The 24,521-nt window shown below is 40.3% G+C and overlaps 2 protein-coding genes across 4 annotated transcripts in view; one reads left to right on the forward strand and one right to left on the reverse strand.

Annotated features, from left to right (window-relative positions):
* The first annotated feature begins 4,179 nt into the window (after positions 1 to 4,179).
* mrpl33 (mitochondrial ribosomal protein L33) lies at positions 4,180 to 6,278 on the forward strand. Its single transcript, XM_034576726.1, has 4 exons — positions 4,180 to 4,320; positions 4,722 to 4,740; positions 4,844 to 4,950; positions 5,763 to 6,278. Exons 1-4 carry the CDS (start codon positions 4,299 to 4,301, stop codon positions 5,810 to 5,812), a joined length of 198 nt encoding a protein of 65 aa, XP_034432617.1. The 5' UTR covers positions 4,180 to 4,298; the 3' UTR covers positions 5,813 to 6,278.
* rbks (ribokinase) overlaps positions 5,459 to 24,521 on the reverse strand; it is a 38,985-nt gene continuing 19,922 nt past the window's right edge. For 2 of the 3 annotated variants that reach the window (XM_034576619.1, XM_034576617.1), the window contains exons 7-9: positions 21,729 to 21,820; positions 15,859 to 16,047; positions 5,459 to 6,692 (exon numbers count right to left, since the gene is read on the reverse strand). In XM_034576619.1, coding sequence (XP_034432510.1) covers positions 6,498 to 6,692; positions 15,859 to 16,047; positions 21,729 to 21,820 — 476 coding nt within the window. In that variant the 3' untranslated portion in view covers positions 5,459 to 6,497. The remainder of the gene's footprint in view (positions 6,693 to 15,858; positions 16,048 to 21,728; positions 21,821 to 24,521) is intronic. The other variant, XM_034576618.1, reaches the window with a different exon arrangement.

The raw sequence follows: 24,521 nt of genomic DNA on the forward strand, positions 1-24,521 counted from the left end.
TGTAAGCAACTTTGAGCTGGGAACCTGAGCTCGATTGACTAAAATCGAAATGAGCGCATTCATGATACAGGAGGTGGGAAATAGTGGGTTGTAAATGAAAAGAAAGAGCAGGTGAGATGGGGCGAGGGAGTGTGAGTGCAGTGAAGTGGGAGAAGAAAAGAGTAGCAAACGTCAGGAGTGGCTGTGGAGAGGGTTGAGTGGGTGGGTTGGTGGTGGCGGAGGAGGAGGAGGAGAGCTGAAGCTAGTGGTCTCAGCCTCCTTCTCAGAATTATCCCTCAGTGACGCAAGCTCCTCCACACATATCCTGACAGCTGCTCCCTGCCTGGTTACAGCGCTCCTCGGCCCATCCAATAACATTCATGTTCATTTCCGCTTAAATGCGTGGCTTATCCTCCACAGGGTTTTACCAATACAGCTCCATTCAGGGCTAATGAGTGCATGTTCACCAACTACTTTTTTGTTTTCCATCTAATCCATACACTAGTGGGACCACGGCGTTGCTTGAATACACTGGCTCTTCATGTTTTTCCTCTTTATTTAATGAAGATAAGCTGTGGAAGAAAATAAGCCGTTATTCACCGCACTTGCCTCAGGCATTGTTCTTCCTGTGTGACGCCACGCAGACCAAAATACATCGGATGTTGGAGATAGTTGAAGGGCCCTCGCTGATTACAGAGACATGCCACCCCCTGTTTTTTTAATGGTGAAATTAGCATTAAAGTGCAGCAGGACACAGCAGTAACTACACAGTAAAGTCCCTTCACAGGAGTCCCTCAGTAACACATGTAAAGGACTGGATGACTCAGTGTAAGTGAATTAATAAAAGGGAATTTTACGATAACAATCAGTAAAAACTAATTTCAGTGTAACTGGGCCTTAAACTTAAATTAAGCTCTGATCACAGAATATAATGTCAGCTGAAAAAGTGTTTGGCAATTAAAAACAGGGACAGTGTAAAATAATATAAAACACTGAGTTGAGGTGAGTGGAGAAAAATGTAATTTTATTTGTATAGCCCATGTTCACAAATCACAATTTGCCTCATAGGGCTTAACAAGACCCAAAAACTTTTAACAGAGAAAAAACACAGAAACCTCAGAGAGAGCCACAAGTGAAGGATCCCTCTCTATTTTGTCTACTACTACATTGTAATAGTTTAATAGATTAATACAGTTTGCCAAAAGATATTGAGATCTTAAACCATTATAATGTGAGTACATCACAGCAAGCAGCAAACCCCATTCCAGAAATATTGATTAGCTCTGTTACCATGATACCAACTTGGAAATAAAGTAAAATTAATTGAATGGTGTTTACTTGCCAGTTAAAGTTGTTAAATAACATGTCTGTACTTGTTTTCATCATATTAACAAACCCAGTGATTATTATTTACATCATGTTTACGTATCTCTGAACATGGCCATGTATGGAAACCACTGTCATTCCTAAGCAGAAATGCAAAATGATAACGTGCTTTTTGAAGCATCTCATCATGCCAGTGTTTCAGTGTGAACACACAAAAGGCTGTGTGACATTCAGAGTTAAAGAAGGGGACTTCCACTGTGCCATTCTTAGTGTCCCACCCATTCATCTGCCCCCGAGAGACAGGCTTTCACTGAGGTTTCAGGACATTCCAGAGGGACCTTCATCTTTTCTCTTCCAGCCCATTCATGAAATCTGAGCTGCCTCACTGAGACAAGATGATGTGCAACAACTACTCACATCTTTTTCCACTAACACTTGAATTACTTCAGTGAAAATGAAATCTAAACTAAAGTTGGGGTGAAATGAGTTGAATGAAAAAGAAAAAATCGCTTTGATACATGCAGTGAGAGATACGTGCATCATTCTTTCAGAGGAAAACAGCAGCAGATGTTGGTTGGCAGTGACAAATCCCAATGTGAGACCCTCTGCTAGATGTCAGAGGGAGAATGAATACATGGCTTCATCCACAACAAGTGGATCTGATAATTCCATCTTGGTTAGAATGTCTTAGTGGATGCTCATTTCTGCTTTCATGGCAACCACCAATGCAGTCCCATTAAAAAGAACGAGAGAAATTCGTATTGGATGATCTAAAAGCCTCCTTGTCCAGCAGAGGCAGGTGAAGTTGGATATAGACATGGTATAACAAAAACAGGAAACACACCAATCAGATAAAAATACTTGTAAAAAGACTTGAAAATAATAAAAAGGTTGAACTTGTGACCGTATCCAGTCTAATTTCTCTCTTAGGAACTCAATGCACTCTGCATGAGGATGATGAGTTCTTCAATGATGCTCCCGTTATTGTATATATATATATATATATATATATATATATATATATATATATATATATATAATGTTTTTCTAGCTTTATCACTACTTTACACTACAAGTCACATTCACTCATTCACACATGAGCTGCGCTTTACCTATGTCATTCACACACACTGCCGACACAGGTGATGGGCAATTTTTTCAGTGTCTTGCCCAAGGACACTTGGGCATGCAGATCAGAGTAGTCAGGGATCAAAGTGCCAACATTCTGGATAGTGGACGACCCGCTTGTCCTCCACAGCCACCCAGGTCAAGACCTTAAGGCTGGTTCGTGTTGAAATACACAAAATAAGAAATGTTTTCAGTTCACCTAAACAGACAGTGGCTCTGTGTTGAAATTGAGATGGTAGAAAATTAGGAGAAAAATGAGTCTGTGAAAAAGAATAATTTCATTTGTGGATGAGCAACAGGACCTCGTACTGACCTTTCTGAGAAATTGATTGTGATGAATAAAAACTAAAATGGTTGTCGACTGCCCTGTCAACACACTAAATCAGTATTCCTCTCCAAAAAGACTGCAGGATAGCTCATCTTTCAGAGCATGTTTCTAAGATTGATGAATTCATTCCCAAAGTAAAAATATTTCTATGTCCCCTATGTTTTTTTTAAACAACAATAGACAACCTCTTCTAAGATATCCAAGAGAAGACAGTCTGACGTCCATCCTTACTTTCCCCTCGTAGTTCAAGGACACCAGTGGATTCCTGAGGCTAATTAATAAATAATGTACCAGGGGAACCACCTCCTATGATCTTCTTTAACTTCCAGCACAGTTCAGTCTTTAGGCACAGAGGGATCTCCAGTGTCATGCCAATTAAATAAACTCTGAAACACAGCAACTTTATGACTCTGATTAAAATGTAAAAAAAATTCTCAGTGGCACAGAGGAACTTCATGTACTGATAATGTCTTCATGCTATGGGAAAAATATTGTTTCATGTCTATATATAGACGTGACTCAAAGGCCTAATCATTGAACACGTTTATGTTCACAAGGATTGTTTAGTATGTAAGTCTTTAGTTGTCTGATGTTTGTCTACTTTTTATCAGCCACTAAACCACTTTCATCAGTTTAATTATTGCAGGTAATCTTTAATCTGAGGAGCAGCACGATGGTGCCTCTTTCATTTGTCAGTCCTGTGATGGACTGATGACATCCAGGGTGTACCCTGCCTTTTGCTCAAATGTCAGCTGGGATTGGCTCCAGCCCCCCGCGACCCTCAAAGGTGTAGACAATGGATGGACAGATGGAAGAGTTCTCAGGACAGTGTCGGTTTTATCAATCCCCTCTGGTCAATCCAAAGTTATAATCAGAACCTGGAGGTCAGATCTTTAGACAGCTTGGTTGAAGACAGCTTGGTTGAAGTAAACTTGCAGTATAGCCACATTAATAATAATACTAATAATACTAATAATACTACTACTACTAATAATAATACATTTCTGTTATATAGCCCCTTTCATACATAAAAAGCAACTCAAAGTGCTTCACAAAAAATAGGATAAAATGAACAAATATAATGAAGTAAGAGCTTAAAATACATACAAATATACAGCAGCACATGAAACCTTAAAACCTGAAAAGTTATCGTAGCAATCAACAAGTAAGCTAAAAGGTATAAAACAATAAAAGAGCAAAAACCATGTGAAAACCAGAAACAATAAAACTGGATCAAGTCGGTATATAAAAAAATAGCAGAAGCATAAATAAGCTGAATAGAACAATCTGGTAAAAAGGTTGTTGATCTAAGAGAAATGAAAAGAGTTATATTTATACCTATAGTGTTATACACTCTTCCTCAATTTGGAATAATGGACGTTTCCATGTGTTGTCACTGCTCTGGAAATGTGCTCTGCACCTTTAAGAGCCCCCGGAAGTGTTTGTAAACCGGACGTTCTACATCCTCAATGTGACTTACAGTGGTGAACACTGTGATTTGTACACTGTGTGTCTGTAGCAGGTTAGAGTCTGTACAATGTTTCTTACCACAGCGAATTGTGAGTATTTTCATGTCTGTGTGTAGATATTTAAGAGTCGGGTACGTGCACGTGTAGTGTCGTCTCAAATTGAACCAAAATGAGCTAATTAGTTAGCCTCAACTAAGCTAGCTGTCAGCTAACTCCCCGGTGCTAGCACCATTATACACCCAGGACACTTAGCATCACAATGTCTGCGGTTCAACTCTGTTTACTTGTGAGTTAACAGTCGCTGTCTGTTGCGTTGTCACAGTTAGATGTTCACACTATGTCATGTTGTTACGCTAAGCCTTCATTGTTATGTATTTAGCGGTTAGCTTTGCGGCTAGCCACTGTAGCATTAACCTGCTGAGCTTTAATCGTGTGATTCGTCTGTATACGTGTGTATATTCACATATGCTCTGTTTTCCTTTATATTCCAGTGGCCAAGGCTAAATCAAAGTAAGTCTGTCAACGTATTTTAGTGACTCAATGTTATCATCATGATAAAGACATGTATGATGCAGCTCTAGTCACATTGACACACTGTGTTTTGTGCTGTCAGGGCCGTCCTGGTGCAGATGATGAGCTCTGCGGGCACAGGCTACTTCTTCAACACCAAGAGGAACCGTCTCCGAGACAAGATGGTGCTGCGCAAACACGATCCTATCGGTAATACATACGAATATGCAGCTTTCTGTGTTTCTGCTCTGCATAAACTGCCCTTGTTTGTGTTGCTTTAGCTACAAGTTGCATCATTTCTGCCCCTTGTCTCTACCTGATTTGGATGCCCTTTGATTTTTAGTCTCTCTAAAAGTAAACATCTTTTAAATGGAATTTCTCCCCTCAGCTCTAACAGAATATAATATTTGAAATACTGTAGTAGCTTTGTAGTAGCCTCAAAGGAAACGCGTGTGTACGTGCGTTCATTCGTTCTGACCTTATAAGGTTCCTATTGTAATGCTATGATAGTAATAATCTATCCACTATTTCTGAAATGCCCAAGGAAGGGCATTTTTGAATTTGGTGCAATTTGGAAACGCAATACGTTCAATTTTAATAAACTTTAAATAGACAATCTGCGCTCTGTAGCAGTGGCGGCTGGGACTCATCAAAATAAGTGACGTTGTCGATCACAACAGCAGCGCGTTCACAAAAACACCAATGACAACTGAGAGTCTGGGAGCCGGTCTTTACTTGTCGCGTCTCAAGTGCTGCAGGTAACTTTTACAGTGAGAAAGACACGACAAAGTTCCAACCAGCATTACCACAGGTCAAGCAAACATCCAATTCCAAACAGGCCTGATTAGAACACTGTAAAAGTTTAAGAAAATTGTTGACAGTCGTACCAGTAAATTCTCCCTTTACAAAACACACTGGGACAATTCACCTTCTAACACTTCCCAGTTACAAGCTTCAATTTATGTGGTTCATCACTCGTTCTTCTCAACGTGATTTTAAATCTGCTGTTCTTCTCTTTCCAGTGAACACGCATGTCCTATTCTTTGAGAAGAGGAAGATCAGATCAGTTTAACAGTGAAGAAAAATAAATGGACAACATAAACCTTCAAGGTTTCAACAGACAATTGCCTTGGATGATACAAGGTGTTTGTCAGTGAAAATGTGTGGTTGGCTGGCTGACATGAGTGCAGAGGATTTCTCCTTGGATCTGTCAGAAGGCCTCGACCCTCCCTACTGCACCGGTTCATCATGATGCAAACACAGGCTCAACTTTAACAAAGTCTCCATCACCTCTACACACAAGAATACATTGTCTTTTCAGCAGATCTGTACAGTTATATTAATGATAATGATTCAGGCAAGTTTTGCAAAATGTAAATATTCAAACCAAGGAAATGTTCTTGAACCACAAAAAATTTGATCTATTTGGCATCAATTAAATCACATATGTTCCATAGAATATTTAGTGTTAAGATTCTTGTGAATTATTTAACTGTTAAAAATTATTGAGGTTAAAAAAAGTGGTCCAAAAAATGACATTTGTGTGTTGTCATAGCTCTCACATCATTAGGCACTATTCATGTAAGGAATATTGACAGTCAAATTTAGGTTGTGTAGAACTTTATATTAAACATTTGTTACATCATTACTTATACTCATTCATGTCATAAAATTCAGATTTCTCTAAAGCAGCTCATTTTATAAACCAGTGTTTTACTTTTCAATGAGACTCGTTCCAGATTTGGTCCAACTGGCGTCTACTCGCCCATGAGCTGTTCCTTGAACAGTTCAGCTGGCAGGTTCTTTTTGAAGGGGTAAGACGTCTGCGTGCCGACAGCCTGCACGCTCACTCCTGCCACCTGATTGGCTCTGTGGACCATCTCCTCCAGAGGCAATGTGGGATAATTAGCCATGAAAAATGCCAGCGCTCCAATGAAGCTGTCACCAGCACCCTGGGAAGAAACAATAGTATAATGTTAGTGTTTTAATTAGTCAGCTGTGGTGCAAGCGTTACCCTGTAACTCACAGCAGTCATTCAATCTGGTCTGACAAGTTCATTTGATGGGGATTGAATTTCATGTAAAAAAAAAAAACGTAATTTATTCTTTTGTTTTATTGCTTAAAATGTTTCATTCTGTGTTTTGTGAAGATAATGAGATGAAAAGTGACAAGATGAGAGGGTTCAGTGTAAAATTCAATGAGCTATGAACAGTAGGGGGTGCTATGGCATTTGCCAGCTGTTTCTCCAGGTCCTATACTGTCCATTGAAGCTTCAGCCATTAGGATTGGTTTACTGAACATCTGCACAGTGGGAAAATGTGTCTCAGTCAGCGGTTTAAGAGAAACACCTGTATTACGGACATTACTCATATTCACAACAGGGTCATAATGCTACAGATTCATAAATGAGATGTAATAATTCTATTAAAACAACATCTTAAACATGGTACAACAGGAACACAGCATCCTTTAATATTTTAGAAAGCATAATGTTCTTACATGGACATTATGTAAGGGCCAACTGTGTTGGTGTTAAATTAATTTCTATCTATTTAAATGACTGTTCAAAAAAAGACCTGACAAATTAAAGTTGATGAAAACAAATTCATTACTTAAGAAAAATATATATTAACAACTGATCATCAAAAAATGGCAGTTACAGCTGATTGCTTTTCAGAGTCAGCTGAGCAGCACGTGCATGCTTTAAACACCCGTCAGTGACTTCACCATAACTGCCAACAGCTCTGGTTTTGGCTATATCTCTATGGACACATTAATCATCCCTTTTTCCCGTCTCATCTATTGATAGAGATGGAATGTGCCGTCTACGCCCTGGAGGGGGGTTTGGCTGGGACAGTACACCAAGTGAGGCGGGTGGGGAGGGGGAAGGGTTTCACTGATGGGAAAAGGCACAATGGTATGTGGCGACACGCTTGTGTTTAACCACAAATGGCCCCCCGACACTGGTTCTCACAAGCCTGCTCCATTACTCATCACTTTGGCTCTCAGAAGAGTTCAGTGCACTCTGAGCACCTTTGTAAGCCCGTGCCCCCCCCCCCAACACCCCCTATCGCCCTCCAACCTCAAAGTACTTTTATCAGAGCGAAAGTTGTCAGTTGTGCAGGATGATTCAGGGACATATGCCGAAAAACAAAAAAAAACCCTAACCCCTGACCCCATCCTGGCAGAGGGCAGTGCCCTGCAACAGACAGGGCAGTGGGAACAGAGAGCGGGTCCCACGTTAGACGGGGCATCTGGAGGGCGCAGCTCAAACAACACATGGATGTCACAAGCAGTCAAAACTACAATTATATCAAGCAAACTTCGATCCTGATGAAAAATACAAATATTTATCGTACCACATTCCCTGATTTTATCTAATCCTTTTTTATGATTGTATTGGGAGGTCATGCCTGAATACCTGTCACTCGCTTACAATTTTTATTGCTTTTTTCTTTTATAACTTCTTTTATCTGTTTTTATGGTCATTTGTATGGGGTTTTTTTTATTTGTGAAGCACTTTGAAACTTTACTTTGAGAGGTGCTATATAAATTAAGATATTATTATCATTATCAAAAAGGGCATTATTGGACCCCACCCCCACCCCCACCCCGGTGTACGCCCCTGCTTTGACTCCCAGACTGGAAGAGATACTGGAAAGAGTGAGATCAGGGCTGAGACATTTCACAGGCCCGGTGGATTTCCAATGTTTAAAGCCGTTGTGTGTTTATGTCTCCTGTCTGGTAGCTGGGCAGGGCTACAATACAGCCGGCATTTGGAAATAAGGCTTTGGTGAAGCCGTCCCACTGGTTTGGCTCCGGCCCATCTCCCCGGTTCACACGTAGCTGCTGAAACGATGAAACCACTCGAGTGGGGGGTTGGATGCTTGGGAATCAACAACCACAGAACCATGAAGAGGCCAGAATTAACAACTGTATTCAGTGGTGGAAACCAGATTTTGGTCTGTATAATCATGGCCACATCATTATTATTAACAAGCCTCTTCATTTTTCTTTTATGTTTTGAATCACCTGCTAATCCAGAACCAAATCCCTGCAAACACAACCACCTTTGTCTAGTCAGAACAAAATCGGGTGGGACCCAAACCGGTTCCTTCAAGCTAATACTAGTATTCAGGGCTACGATTCTCAATGTTTTATTATGTTGCTGATATATGTCGTTGGAGAGGTTTTATTTCCTCGTGGGAAAAAACAGGATTTACATTCAGGAAAATAGTGAAACTCAACTGCCACTGCAATAAAATCCTCTCCAGTGTGAGAACATATCAATAAATACTCAACAAAAATTATTTTATCTGAAATATATATAACTCTTGATTATAAAATTATGTTATTATTCTATCATGTTTTTCTTTTTTCAGATTATGTGGTTTTATGTTTAGTAGAGCAACAAGTCCTCTCAGAATTATATTAACTTTGAGGGACACAAAAACCACAACATCAACTGTACAGGATCTTTAAATACATGAGAACAGATTAATGAGGTTTAGAAAGGAAGGTGTGTTTCAGTAATCATCAGTCTACAGTATGTGAACCCACAAACACACACAGCAGATAGCAGATTATCTGCTAATAATCCTGGAGTCCCAGGAAATTTCAGTATTTAAATTCCCAATATGTACGTTAATAATATTTATGTCCTACGTATTTTTGTATAAATACCATGTACACAGGTATTTTCTGCAAACTGTTTACAGTAAAACATCCATTTTCTGTTATAAATGAAAGGGGTATTAAAGAGCAACCCTGATTCTTTAAATTAACATCATTATCCAGATTTACCCAAATTACCCAATTTCACCACATGTCTGCATTATTTCTTGCAATTTTAAAGAAAGTGACTGGATCTGGTTCTTCCCGGACCCATACCCCACCCTTATCGGTCAAGAACGTTTTGCTCAATAATGCTAACAGACAGAGAAACAAACAGACAAATGGTGATAAAATCATTACCTTTTTGGCGGAGCTAATAAAGGCAACATTATCTTAAAAGTGAGAAAATTAAAACTTTGCTAAAGCCAGACTTCCACTCATATCTTCTTTGGTCAGAAAATCTTTAACAGTGTGTAGGATTTAGTGGCAAGGTGGCATATTGCAAGCAACAGAATACTCGCTGTACTCTCCTCCTTCCAAGGGTGAGATGTAAAAATATGAAAGGACCTCACTAGAGTGTTTGGTTTGTCCATTCTGGGCTACTGTAGAAACACGGCAGTGCAACATGGTGGACTCAGTTGAAGAGGACCTGCTCCTTACGTAGATATAAAGGGCTCAAAGTCAACAAGAAGACAATACTTTCAGGTGATTTTACACTACTGAAGCCATCACTATGAATATCATTTTTCATTCCTGCCAACAGATCCTCCTAAACCCTTCACACTGAACATTGAAGAAAAGTAAAAAAAATCCTGGATATGCCCCTTTAACATTTTATGGGTTCTTCTCTGGGTGATGCCCAATTGGTTGCAAATTGGTTCAGTACCTTCTGCGTGATCCATCGAACAAACAAACAAAAATAAAGAAAAACATAACCTCCTTGGCGGAGGTAATAATTGGGATACCTCCAAATTAACAAGAAGATTTCACTCCTCAGTGGAGGGGTCATTGGAGAAACCTTTCTCCATCTTACACTCCTTCTCTAAGACTGGCATGTGACGCTACTGGATCTAGTGAATGAAGCTCAACGAGGCTGACAAGCGCTACCCCCTTCAGTCCCGCTGCCGCTGCCCTCGACACAGTTTGGTGAAGGTTACATCTCAAGGCCCGTCAATCAAGTGACACAAGCGCTTGCCGCAGATGAGCTGTGATGCTCTTGCTGGTCGGCTCCATCCGCAGCATCTTGACCTCCATGCCGTTAGTCTGCCGGTTTTCTGCCGGTGCTCCGACTGAAGTTAGAAATTAGGATGGCAGACGTGTCTGCGAGGGGCTCACCAAATTAACTGAGGATGAGTTCAGAAGTTCTCTGTGTGGTTTGATGTGTTTGTAGTGTGACACTGCGACACAAGCATGTGATCAGAGAGCCGCCAAACTCTCTTGCTTTGTTAATATGACTACAGTATGTTGTCCTGTGGCAACTTGGGTCAGTTTATTACAACTCTGACAAACCTATAGCCACTGAAAGCTTTCCATTTGCTGGAACACATTTGTCAGCGGTACACTTTCACTGTCGGAACTCCAGCGAAGTTACCTTTTTTTTTTAACGCCTCCCACAGCAGCACAAGTCCTGTGTATGTTTGAAATGAAAAGAAGAACAGCTGAAGATTTTAAGCAAGCAGCAATTACTGCTATGACTGTACATATAAACAAAGGACCGCATACACAAACTCAGAAGTCCATCATCAGGAAATCAAAGGACAAAGACGGCAGCAGCGCTTATGCACTTTGATTGACAAGTGATCTTTGTACAGACCAAAAAAACACAAAACCTATAGAAAATGCAGATCTCAGAGAGAGCTTCTCACTTCATATCTGTCATGCTACTGACTGCTGCAGCCACAGAACCTTTCGAGCCTCCAGAACCTGTGACTGTATCACACCCAGAGGCCCCCTGCAATCTTGACTCCCATCCTGGTATGACAGATGGAGCGATGTGCAGTTAACTCCTGAAGCCTACAGCCGTTGTCAATGAAAGGCACCCCGGGGAGAGCAAAGACCAAGTGAGGGGCAGTGATGATTCACAGTGTTTTCCACGTCCAGAAGCTTCCTGTAAGGGTGGCCCACAGCTGGGGACGACTCCTCTGAAGCAACAAGGAAGGACGATTCAGAGATCAAAACCATCTTCAATATGACCAGTTAGAGCTCTGCTATCTTTGATCCAGTCCTCTTTTACCCCTTTGTTCACCCATGTGAACTAGCAGATTGAGTGAAGATAGAACATTTTCACAAATTTTTCAGGGATTCATTAATTATTAGATCTTGCTGAAAAACTAAATCAGGCATACTTAGGGGACTGATAGTGTGTATTTGGTGCCGCCTGATTGAATTTACGGGGACTGTTGGGCCTTGGCGAAGATATCCACTCTAATGAGAGCTATTCTAGTTGTGGACTGAGACTAGGCGCATTATGGCCCGAACATATATTTTTGAGTTTTTATCACCCTGTTAGTCAGTCTGAGATCTAGTGCATTGCAACTTCAACGTGTAGGTTGAAAACCATAGGAGACGGGGGTCTTTGCTGTTTGGGTGTCTAAACTTTGGAACAACCTGCCAGAGGAGATGAGACTTGTGAGGCCAGTTACTCTCTTTTTCCCCCCACTTCTTATATGTTCATTGTGAATGATTTAATGTCTTCTAGCGGTAAACAGACTACCCCTCGCCTCACCCTACCCTTCCAAGGGTGTAGGAGAACCCGTGGTGGCCTTCAGGTGATGCTAAAATACCTAAGGCCTTCTCTAGAGCCAGTGTTTGGTTTATCTATTCTGGGCTACTGTATAAACGTGGTGGTGCAACAAAGCGGACTGGAAGAGAACCTGCTCCTGATGTAGATATAAATGGTGAACTAACTAAATCCAACACACTAGACCTTTAAGAAACAATTTTCTATTTGTTTTCCTATTGTGAAGTTTATTTTTATGTTATCTTTATGTGGTGGTTTGTTTGCATCGGCCACTGTGAAGCACTTGGTCGGTTGTGCTATTCAAGTGAAGTCTCATTTTCATTTGTGTATAAAAGTGATCAACATGACTCTGCACTGGCAGAGGACTGGCCTAACATCTGGGTTGCTCAACAGCAGCTGCCGTAGCATGTGTGGCCCATTAAAACATGGTGATGTGGCTGTTTTCTCATTGTGTCATGCTGACCCAGAGCTAGCAGGAGTGGAGGAATGCATTGCTCAGGAGGTATTCCCTTACCTTGGGCTTCCAGGAAGGAATCGAGCAATTGGTCCTTACGTGTCTGCAGCCATAGGAGAGGGCTGGGAATAATTTGACTGTCCAGCTGTAATGTCTGGTTTGGAGAGCACTGTCTACCTTTCCCCCTACACAGTGGACCTCCCGGAGCAATGGAAACCAAGGCCACCCAAGTCCTGCTGGGGCATAAAGTGTGTGTGTGTGTGTGTGTGTGTGTGTGTGTGTGTGTGTGTGTGTGTGTGTGTGTGTGTGTGTGTGTATGTGTGTGTGTACTCTAACCTCATCTAACTGTCCACACAAAAAGAGCGAAGCCTATGATCTTAACCGAGGGAAGCCTGTACTCAATTTAAGACAAAAGCTTGAGGGATGGGGGGGGGGGACCCACAGTAGATGAGTGGATTTGCTTTGTAATTCATCCAGATTCCCAACCCTGACTTAGACCAAAATTGCTCCAGCTGTTTAAAAATGTGTTATTCAGACAGACGCAGGAGGAGCAGATGATGATATAGTTACAGTCGGGGGGACAGCTATATGATTAGCAGCCATGATGGCAACCCTTACCCAAGCTCCGTCAGGGACAAGTGATGAGATGGAACCAAATAAGAATGGTAGAAAAAGTGGGATTGTTCTGAATAGTAGCTTGTCGTGCCACCCGCGGCAGTCAGCTGAACAGAAGCGTCGCTAAAATAGCGAGAAACCGCTATTGACTCATGATAATAAGGAATCACAGGAGAAAAATTCGGCCTCGACTCACTATCACATACTAGTGAAATCGCAGCGAAACAGCAAGAAAAAAAATCCGGGTGCTGAGTAAGTCTTTTTTTTAATAAATTTATTTATAACCTAAGACAACACAGTCAAAGTAGAAATAACAGAGGATGTAGAGTGATCATAACTAAGACGCCTGAGTTACTAGAACAGAGAAGTGAATAATGATCTTGATAACAACCTGTTTTTCTTTTTCTTTCTCCAGTAAAAAAAACCCGAAAGGGCCTTACTGGAAGAGGGATTATGATGTCCAAAAGAGTTAAACGCCACACAATTTATGGGCCCATCAAAGAAACAGAAGAGGTGGGGGTGAGAATGTGTGTGTGTGTGTGTGTGTGTGTGTGTGTGTGTGTGTGTGTGTGTGTGTGTGTGTGTGTGTGTGTGTGTGTGTGTGTGTGTGTGTGGGTACATGCAGCAGGCCCGACCACAGCTTTCTGCTGACTGATGCAGGCCCGAGAGGTGAGTCACAGCAGAGGAAGGGGGTAGGAGGAGGAGGAGGGCGACAGGGGGGGTGAAGCTCTCCCGGGGGCTTTTGGGAAGCAGGGATAGAGTGAAGACAGCGAATAACGCTAAGTTATGTCTGTCCGCTTCAAAGTGTGGGGGGGGGCCACGAAAGAAGGAGGTCACACACCGTTAAAGAAAGCATGCCCTTTGTTCTTGAAACGCTGAAGTGGCCCGGGATAATAAGGAGATGCTGCTGCTTGGCACTTCCTTTTGAGTGAATCCTAAAACGCACCACAACGCCTCTGTATGAGCGTTTCTTCTCTCTATTACACACACTCAACACTCTTTACCTCACTTTCACAATCTGTGATGTGGGTGAAGCTCAGACTATGTGTTTGTAACTGCTCCACTCCAGTTTTTACTACGCTGCACCATGGCAAGGCATTTGGAAATTATAGCACAATAAAACTCCCCGGGGGAACTATTCAGTGAAAGAATCCATTACACAAACAATCGAGGCGCTTTAATCAAACCGGGTAACAACAAAGAGGTGATTAACACCTTCATACGATGACGCATTCGGTCGGTTGAGCGCAGGCCCCGCAAAACCCTCAGAGACAGGATACGCAAACATGCAACCTGGGCTGCTGTGACGAAAACAAACCACAGAGGCCAGTGTGAAATGAGTCAAGTGACGCTGGCTTCTCTTAAAGATTAGAGTCAGGGAAGGGAAACAGCCGGGGGTCACCGCATACCCAGTGTTCTTAAAGCATTCCACTTGAGCAACAGACAGATCTGTGGCTCCACTACAGGTCTCAAAGCAGCGGGAGTTTACTCGGCCGTAATGACTGGGCCGACAACAACTTCTGTGTGACAGAGCCTGGTTACGGAACAATAGTAGCAGTTGAATGTGAGAATTTTCTGTGACTGTTTTTTCCTCTGTTAATGCTGAAAATAAATTCCCTGCTGTTTCTATAATACACTGAGGAGTGGGCTTGATTACATAATATTCCATTTTAAACATTTTCCTTTTTTCCTTGTATAGTGGTTTACTCATGAAGTGAATAACGTATTATAATATTATATATTATTATATTATATAATTTTGAATTAAATATATAAAATAGTACAAACAGTACAAAAACAGTAAAATATGTATTTTTAATGTCTATATACTATACATCTGGTTCCAGCCTCTGATATTTGACTATTTTCCTCATGTTCTATTTTCTATCATTTTAATTTGAATAGAAGACAAAATAATTCTGGAATAAAAAAAATTATCAAAATAAAAAAAATTACTAAATAATTATAACATTAGTTGATAATAAGTGTCTACAGACATGCAAGCAGCTCCCTGAGGCTGTACAAAAGGTCACCATGCTATCATGCAGATCACATTTGCGATATGGAAATAAGCAAAATGTAAAACTGAGGCTGGTGGGACAGTTTTGATATTTGTGCTTAGAAAAATTATGAATAGATTATCACAAAAGGTTGCAGATGAGTTTCCTGTCAATGGTCTAATCGACTCATAGTCGTAAGCTTTACACCAACGTATTAGAGAAATCAAACTTTTGACCGGATGATGACTCAAGATAAACAGTTCAGGGTTCATTAAAGTGATTCATCCTGAGGTGAAGATGAAACTTTAAGTTGCAATAGTTGTCGAGACATTAGAAAAGAAAAACACAACGTAAGTAGGATTAAACCTATGGATGTTTGGACATGATTTGATAGCAATCTAATTGAATAACTGCTGGGATATTTGTCTGAACCAACATACTGACCTTGTTATTTGTAGACATGCTGGACATTCTATAGTTTTAATTTCTGAAATGTGATGATTTGTGGATTATATCACTGCTCAAATGTCTTTGTTTGTGGGACCAAAATGAGCAAAAAGACAAAGATGTCGTCTTGTACTCAAAAAGATTGTGATTGGCTTTCCCCACCATTTTCTTTTATTTTAAAGTAATCCAAATAATTGGAAAATGTTTAAGTTGTATAAAAACACACACAATATATTGGTAGTGCTTACTGTAGTGTCCACTGCTGTGATCGCAGTCGTTGGAACATGTTTTGGTGTAGACTCCTGTGCCTTGAGCACCACACAACCTTGAGATCCCAAAGTGATGATGACCGACCCGCAGCCTCGTTTCATCAGCTCCTTACCGGCCCGGTGTGCTTCCTCCACATTAGTTACGGAGGAACCAGTCAGCAGCTCAGCCTGTCGAGAGACAACATCAAGAGTCATTACATCATATACACAAAACAATCTTCATTTAAACATTCAGCTCATTTAGAATAAGATGATAACGGCACAGTATTTATTGGCCTTTTTTCTCTAAACCAGTGTGGCTTTTTTTCTTCTTTTCTGGGTCAGGGAGACAAGTTAATCAAAGGTTAGGAATTCAAATTAAAGATAGAGCAAAACCAGCACTGGAGTGGGTGGATAAATAAGGAACTGAATGGTGGAAATTCCCAAAGGCACAGTACCAAGGACTGTCTGCAAGGCCCTGTATTTTTGTTCTTCATAAAATCAAAACTAATCCTTTATTTTTATTACTTAACAAAGTTCAGTACATCATGACCACTTATTGTGCAGTGATCTCTAATTAGGAGCCTATTACGAGTCTCTGGCTTACTTGCTGCAGCAACAGCTCTGGTATGAGTCAGGCTTCTTCATCTGTCTCCAAAGTGACTCAACAGTGACAAAGCAGGGCTCAACAGCTGATGTTTGAGGAACTTCAGGGAAACTCAGAACCGCAGCAGCACTCTCCACAGTAAATTAGCCCCACCTTCCATAAAGATCCACACAGTATTATATTCTGGAGTTGAGAGGAAATTGCCGGCAAAGTTTATTTTCGAGCATGACTGAGGCTTTAGAGAATATTCTTAGAGAAATACCAGTTTGTCTGTATTTTGCTGACATTAATAATGACTATCATGTTATGAATGTGTATATATATAATAATAATAACTATGTTTAAATATTTTTACTTTCACAGCAGTTTTTACTGACCGACATTACTCACTATTATTAAATCTTTTTTTATTTTTGTGTCCAATTTTTTTCCAATGCACCAATCTGTTAATCCAAGGACCAAACCCAAACATGCTCAGCTCTAAGAACATGGACACTATGTATTATTACAAGTTTCAATGCTCATTCATAAGAATACATGTGACTGAATTTATTTAACACAGAATGAATGCAGCTGGGGTTAGCAAGCATTTCTCCGTATTTTATAATTTCCCTGTTGAGCAGTATTGCAACATAATTTCATGTAACTTTACTGCCAGTAAAAAAATTACAATGTATTAAGTGTCTGTCAGAGTCGTGTAAAATGTGGCTCATTGTTTGATATATTTCAGCATCACAGCATTATTGTGGATTATTGTTTTGGAGATGATAAAGGTCAAATTAATAATGTGAATATTTAAGATGATTATAATGTGTATTGAATAGAAACAAACTTTATGGTAGAAGCAGAACTTAAAAGGTACAATATTCCAATCACCTACATTCATACTTTACTCTTGTGTGAATTCTGGATTTACTGTGATATTAATTGTCTATTGATGAAATAAAAACATTTCAAAAATATTCTACATTAGTTACAATACTGTCTTTGTTTTATATGACACATGTTGGATTTGTTGTATAATCATGAACAAATTATTAATTATTTTTGAATTATTTGACCATTGTATTTTAAAATGAAACCTATATTTAAATTTAATGACGAAAATTGTAACTGTTGTGATGATACAATTGCTGCATGAAGTATTTAGTTGTTTCAGGTCTTTGCTTTATTGTATGAGCTCAGTGCGATTTTGGAGGCTGAAATTGGGAGTTCTGCAAATTCAAACTGCTTGTGACAGAAAGAAAGAAAGAAAGAAAAGTGCACAAAAATATTATTTTTCCTATTTGACAATTTATCGTGTTTTCTCCACTGCTCCCCACTCGTAACATATACTACACATATAGAGTAACAGACACAAACGCACACAGACTTAATATGTGGTAGAACATCTATCGTTACTTAAGGTAATGTAATAAATGTATCCGTTGTTCTTTTTTTGTTGTTCTTTGTGTCCCGCATCTTATTTTAAACTAGATACTGAATCATTTTTTTGTGCATCACAAAAATAATTTTATCACTGAATTACACCAATACAATTATTTCCTGTGTTTTTCAAATGACCTAAAATAGATGAAACACATTGAGAACTTTCTCTTAAATTTTCTGTCACAATTACAGATCTAACCTCAACTTGTTGAAAGGTATCAACAATGACAAAAATACACAAGCACAAAACAGGCAAACACATTAGTTATGTCTTCATGTTGCCATCAAGCTAAAATGATCCTTTCACATCTGTGGACGACAAAACTGTGGCACATGAGATGGACATGAAAGATAATTCAGCTCACTATAACACACTTCGCGCAGTATGAGGATCAAAGACCGCCTGCACTCTGTTATCCCTGAGCCCCCGTACCACCCTCCTATTCGCCTCAGCATGGCACAGAAAGACCACACACAAACACAAACACATGTGCGGAGTGTGTGCCAGCTATGACCCCACATGAGAGGGTCAGGACGCGGCTGATGCTAACATTAAATAGGGGTGTGAGGATACGATCCCCTCCTGCCTCTGTGATCTGTCAAACCGAACAATGACCTTGGACAGTTCAAAAATAAACCGCAGAGTGTATCCGTGGTTTTAGAGCCCGCAGCCACGCCAGTGCTGTCAGAAGCCAAAAGAGAAAACGAGCCGTTTTGTTAGTCATCAGCTTCACACCAGGGCAGAGAATCAATCTACCTCCCTCTGTGTACAAGAGTATCAGAAAGTCGAATTGTTCAGATTATTATTATGTTCTTATCGCACACACACGCGCGCACGCACACACACAGTTTATTTTTACTTAAAGTATAAAATGGTTTGCTTTGCTCATTATTTAGATCTGAAGCTCAACTTACATTTGATCACATTACCTGTTGTCAGGATGTCTAACTCTGTTCCTTTTACATTGCTATATTGTCTTTGCATTGATTTGTCAGGTCTGTGGCCTTTAATCCTAGATTGGCTGCATTAAAAGTACTTAAATCATTTCCAAAGTCTTTTGCAGAATCATCTTAACAAACAATATGAAATACCATTAAAATATTAGGAAATGATTCAAAATGTTCACAGCTGTGGAAAGCAATACAATACAATAAAACTCAAAACACAATTTCAGAGAACATTGCAACAACAAAAAAACTGATCACAAACATCCAAATTGGAGGAGTTGTTCTAAAACTATTAAAATATAAAATTTCTAACTAGTTTAGGGCTTAAGAAAAAAAACAGCCCTACAAAAATATGGCGTGATTGCAATTAACTAAATAATGAAGCAATATGACTGAGCTACTGTTTAACTCTGTGACCTTAAATTAGCTGATGTGACTCATAAGTACGGTGACGTGGACTGTTAGTTACCTTAGAGTAGAAAACAAAACAAAAACATTAGAAAGTATATATTAATATTATACTGCAACAGATCCTCGAATGAATTATGCAGAAGGCCCCTTTTTTTAGTAATCATGATAATTACTGTAATAAGTCAACTTAAATTTACAATGTGAATGAAGTAGCCTACAAGTAAAAACTTTTTATTGTTAAAAATAATTTTAGGTTATTTAGTAAATGTGAAGTCAAATACTGAATACAGGCTTTAAAAACTCTGTTTTGTTACAGTTCAATTATTTGACTGAAATCGTGGCTCAATAAAAACAAGACCAACAGATATTGACCTCTCTCACACACACAAACACACACACACACACACACACACACACACACACACTTACACAAATAAAGACATTTGACATGATGAACAATGCAGAAAACTTCACAGGAGTCAAATGTCAAATGAAGATCTGACTCAATTCTCGATTCTGTCTGCAGTGAGTAACACAACGACTTAACAGTTGATTCAACTAAATATCTGTAAAAGTGTATTGAACTAGTTTTTCTTGAGTTTTTAATCATATAGCCCTGATGATTATAATAATATGAAATGCCTATTGACTCAGCCCCTTAGTTGTAATATATTTAATTATGATATTGTATCTATTATGGATTTAGTTCTGTTTTATCTCAACTTCTTTTAGTGGGATGTGTTTTTGGTGCTCTTTCCATGCCTGCATAGTTGACAGTGTAACATGACTGTACCTCCATGACCTGCCTCTGTCTCTGAAGAGACACGTTACCCTTTCGTCAACTCTCCCTTTCATGTCCCCACACCTGGCTATGGCGTCTCTCCGCTCTGCATCACCACATCAAATGGAGGCTCGCAGGCAAACTCACCTCCACTTTATCCTGAGGGGGCGGCTGACTCAGCTGAACGGCACATCTGCCCTGTTGTTTTCACTGCGGTTCCCATCTACTCCTGCCCCCTGTCGCTCATCTGTCATCGCCTGACAGTCAGAACGCAAGGTGCCATGACACTGGTTTTTACCATGGAAGGGTGGAGACATACTTGTTCCCTTCTTCATGCCGGAGAGTTTACATGAATGGCTAAAGGCTTGAGCGGGTTCATCACCCCCAAAGTAGAATTTAATCACTGGAAAAAGGTGTGTGTGTGTGTGTGGGCACTCATAACATCTCAAACCTCTGATCTTTTCCTTTCACAGAAGAAACAAAATATTTCTGCCTTTCCCTGATTCTTGGCTGCACAACAAGTCCCCCAGTGTTACTAAGAGGTGATTGGACATTTTAATTGTAGCAGCTGTAGATTTAATGATCAAGAGTTAAGCTGCACTGTGTGACATGAAAATGTAGTTGTTAAATTCGACCTCACACTGTACGAGTAAATCATCTGAGATGTGAAGCCAAAGCCCGATAGTCTGAGACGACCTGAATGCTCACACTGTACATTGTGTCGGCTCCTCCGGACCCACTTTTGGTCAAAGACGAAGTTGAAGTTTGTTTGCTAACAATGCTAATAAGGGAGAAACACCCCAGTTTTTATGCCGTGTGCCGAAACGTCCAGAAAAAGAGGTGTTTATATTTTAAGCCACTATATTGTAAATTGATCACTAGCCACATTATGATTACTGTACTGTCACAACCCGTTATCTCCCACTTTTTGCTCTGCAATTGCTTCCAGCTACAAACTACATTTCCTACAACTGTGTTTTGTCATTTTGCGCAGTTGCAGTGAGAAATGTGCGGATTTGGGGGGGAATCGACTCGTGACTACGTAAGAGAGCATGACGAGAGCCAAACGAAATTTCTGACAGATCAGAATCTGATCGCTCCTCGCATCACCGCTGTACATCGCAAGACACACAACGATGCTGAAAACCGGTCAGACTCTACAGTGAGTCTCCCACAGCGTGTCAATATCAGGCTGAAGTCGCAGTGTATACCCCGGCTTTAATTGATTGATCAGGTCTGTCCTGCTCTGTGTTGGATTTGGGAAAGTTTACACTCCGGCAACCTCAGCCCCGGTTACCTGTGGTAGCTTTATCTTTGCCACGCTTACGGTTTAGTCATCACCCTTTTAGTCAATCATCATAAAGCCCAATGCTTCTGCGTCGAACCTACGCCGTAACCTGCGGCGTAACCTACGCATCTATCAGCTTCTACTCCAACACGATTAGGTTACGACTTAGTAACACTCACCATTGCTCTGAAGTAAACAGAGACGCCAAAGAAGTTGTAAATGAGTGGACCAGAAACTGTAAGATGGTTGCGGTGTAATTGCAGCGCCACTCACACAAACCTACGCATGCTCGGCTCTGTGTATTTTGCCAACAGGAGCATATTTATGACCCCTTTTCAAGATTCTTGTTTTAAAATGTTGTGTGTGTGTGTGTGTGTGTGTGTGTGTGTGTGTGTGTGATTCATCACCTCAGACTCATTACAGCAAAACACATCAGACACTCTGTAGAAATCTGGATCCAGGTCAGAAATGGCCGGCGCTGGGTTGAATATTGTCTTCACTGTAACAAGAAACCAGGATGTCATCCATTTTATACAGCACTGTGTCATCTTATCTTTTCAATTCAATTTAAATTTATTTGTATAGCATCACACCATACATTATCTCAAGACAATTCATACATAGTAAGGCAGAGAACTTACAATATTATTAAAGTTCAGTACTTGAATTAAGAACACACACACGTTTTTTTCCCCACGTAAAATGTAAACACTAATTAACATCGTTTCTCTATTGTTTATTTTGTAAATTAAAACTTTAATTATCATCGCATATCAGCAAACAAATGCAGACACGGATATGTCTGTGAATGGCTCATATTGGCCAACTGATAAATTTGTCAAGCTCTAATTTCAGCATCATAATCTACATCGCACAATGGTGGAACATGCCACTAGCAAGCGTTATAATATAATATAATATGATCTATTATAATATTATAATAAAAAATATACTGAATAATAATCCCAGTTCCAGTTGTCAGGCTGCTTTTAAAACAACAAAGTTATGACAGTGTCCCTGAGAGACACATGTGATGTTTCTTTTCCATTTGCTAAGCTTCACTGTCGAGGTCTGTCAATACCTTAATTAAACTTGCAATGGGAAAAGAGGCTAGTGGGGCTACTGCTGGGGATTTCTCTCGCAGGCAAAGCTCAAGTGCATAAGCTTCTATAAAAAGACACCTTTTAAACGATTACATTAGCACTCCCCGGGAAAAAAGAGGGCCTCCCATCCTGCAGCTTTGGGTAGTTGTTACACTGTAACCCCTGCAGTTCCACAAGAGTGTGTGTGTGCGCGGAACAGATAGAACACGCGGTACATAACCCTATACTGTACATGTATGTGAGTGTGTGGGTGCGCTGAGTTGTGACCCTTCCTCTGTGTGCGTTAAGTAGCGCAAGAGAGGGTGAGAAAGCAAAGAGTGTTTGTCATAAGTAATCCTCTGTACGTGTTGCACATCCCCGTCTCATGCATATTCATGAGCACAGAGCATTAACACATCTAATACCACGATTTCTGTGTCTGTGCGCGGATAAGCCCAGCTCGACGAAGCGATTAATTCTGATATCTCTGTGTACAAAATAAAGCCTTGTGAAAGTGTGTGTGTGTGCGTCTGTGAGTGAAATATATGTTCGCCGTCTGTGACATCAAAGTCTGTTGTGCAAAAGTGTTTGTGTGTGTGTGTGTGTGTGTGTGTGTGTGTGTGTGTGTGTGTGTGTGTGTGTGTGTGTGTGTGTGTGTGTGTGTGTGTGTGTTTGCGTGGGCACATAAGAGAGCAGCTGCGTGGGTTTGTGCAGGGCTTTGGCCACCTGGCGCTTTGAGGTGGATACTGGGCTGCTCGCGAAGTGGAAAGTGGAAATAATGTCTCTCTTTTTTTCAAACACACTCACTCACAATGTACTATATGCATACTCACATGAGCCAGGGCCATGTCATAGAAAAGTGACACTGGGCTTTTTCCAATTCCTCTTATCCCCCCCCCCCCCCCCCCCCACCCCCCCCCCCCCACCCCCTCTCTCTTGTTGTGTAAACTGAATAGGTCCTCAGTTTCCATCGGTTTCGTTTCCAGCACAAGTGCGACATCACTAAAATGTTTTGTATAAAAAATGAAGCATCTCTTGTATTCTTCACGTGGACCTTCTTTAGCCTTCTGTATCGGCTCAACATCATCTCATCTTTCTCTGGATGCTTATTTGCCACTGAAAGGATGGATTGTACGAACAGTAGTGTTGCCGTTTAGCTCACTATGCATACGATGACACTTGTTATGTGTCAAATGTGTCACTGCTTTTGAGAGTATACCTACACTCACACCTGTATGAGCTGTGGGGCTCACAGTGTAAATTATATTAGGTATCATGTATTTAAAAGCATACTACACTGTAAAAATTTAAACTTGAAATTGCTCATCTAAATATATATTTTTTAATAAACTGCACGAAAAAGATTTAATTAGATTAAAAAAAGGCTGGCCTCAATACAAAAAAATTAAGTTTCAAGGTTAGAATGGGGTCTACCAGCATGTTATGCAGGGGTTTCTGCAAAGAACGGGGTCTACAGAGCAGTTCTGCAGGGGCTTTTGACCACAAGTTATCTTACCTGTCCTCCTTGAGTGAAGCCAATGTTTTGCTTGAATCTACTTTTGAAATTCTGTCTTTGCATTAAGTACAATAAAATGTAATTAGGCAAACAATGTATTAATGTTAAGTTTGACATATTTCCTGTCTGCATAAGCAAAATATACTGGTAAAATCCGCTGGACGCCAGTGAGCAGCAATACCAGTGACTAGCATCACATTACGGTCATTGCCAATTCAGACACCTTCACTGGCTACATGGCAACTGCTCGCCAGCGTCCGGAGGTGTGTGTCCATGATGTGAAGTGAATTGCCGGGAGCTTTTATAACGTAGCCTAACGTTGATATTCTGTTTTCGGATTTAGCACAGTTCAAGTGCATAATAATAATCGTGGTTGAAAGTATTTTAGTTTTTTTATCACCGCCTCAGTCGAAGTGTCTCTGTCTGCAACCCAAATTGCATTGTTCAAGTTTTTTCGCCTGTCAACAAAAGCAATGAAAAGACCAAAAAGAAAATGTGCTGTTTAATTATTTCCTACATCCCTGCTCCGTCTGTGGTAATAACTCCCAGACCCATAAGGTCCGACCGAAGACCCTCAATCTTTAAAAATGAGTCACAAATAC

Source organism: Hippoglossus hippoglossus, chromosome 22 (assembly GCF_009819705.1).
Source record: "Hippoglossus hippoglossus isolate fHipHip1 chromosome 22, fHipHip1.pri, whole genome shotgun sequence".
Lineage (NCBI taxonomy): Eukaryota > Metazoa > Chordata > Actinopteri > Pleuronectiformes > Pleuronectidae > Hippoglossus > Hippoglossus hippoglossus.

What these genes read in the sequence shown, in the direction of transcription:
- mrpl33 (XM_034576726.1), top strand. Translation starts at nt 4,299, where the DNA reads ATGTTTCTTACCACAGCGAATT. An exon ending in GCGCAAACACGATCCTATCG is followed by an intron (nt 4,951 to 5,762) that starts GTAATACATACG and finishes TTCTCTTTCCAG; the next exon opens with TGAACACGCATGTCCTATTC.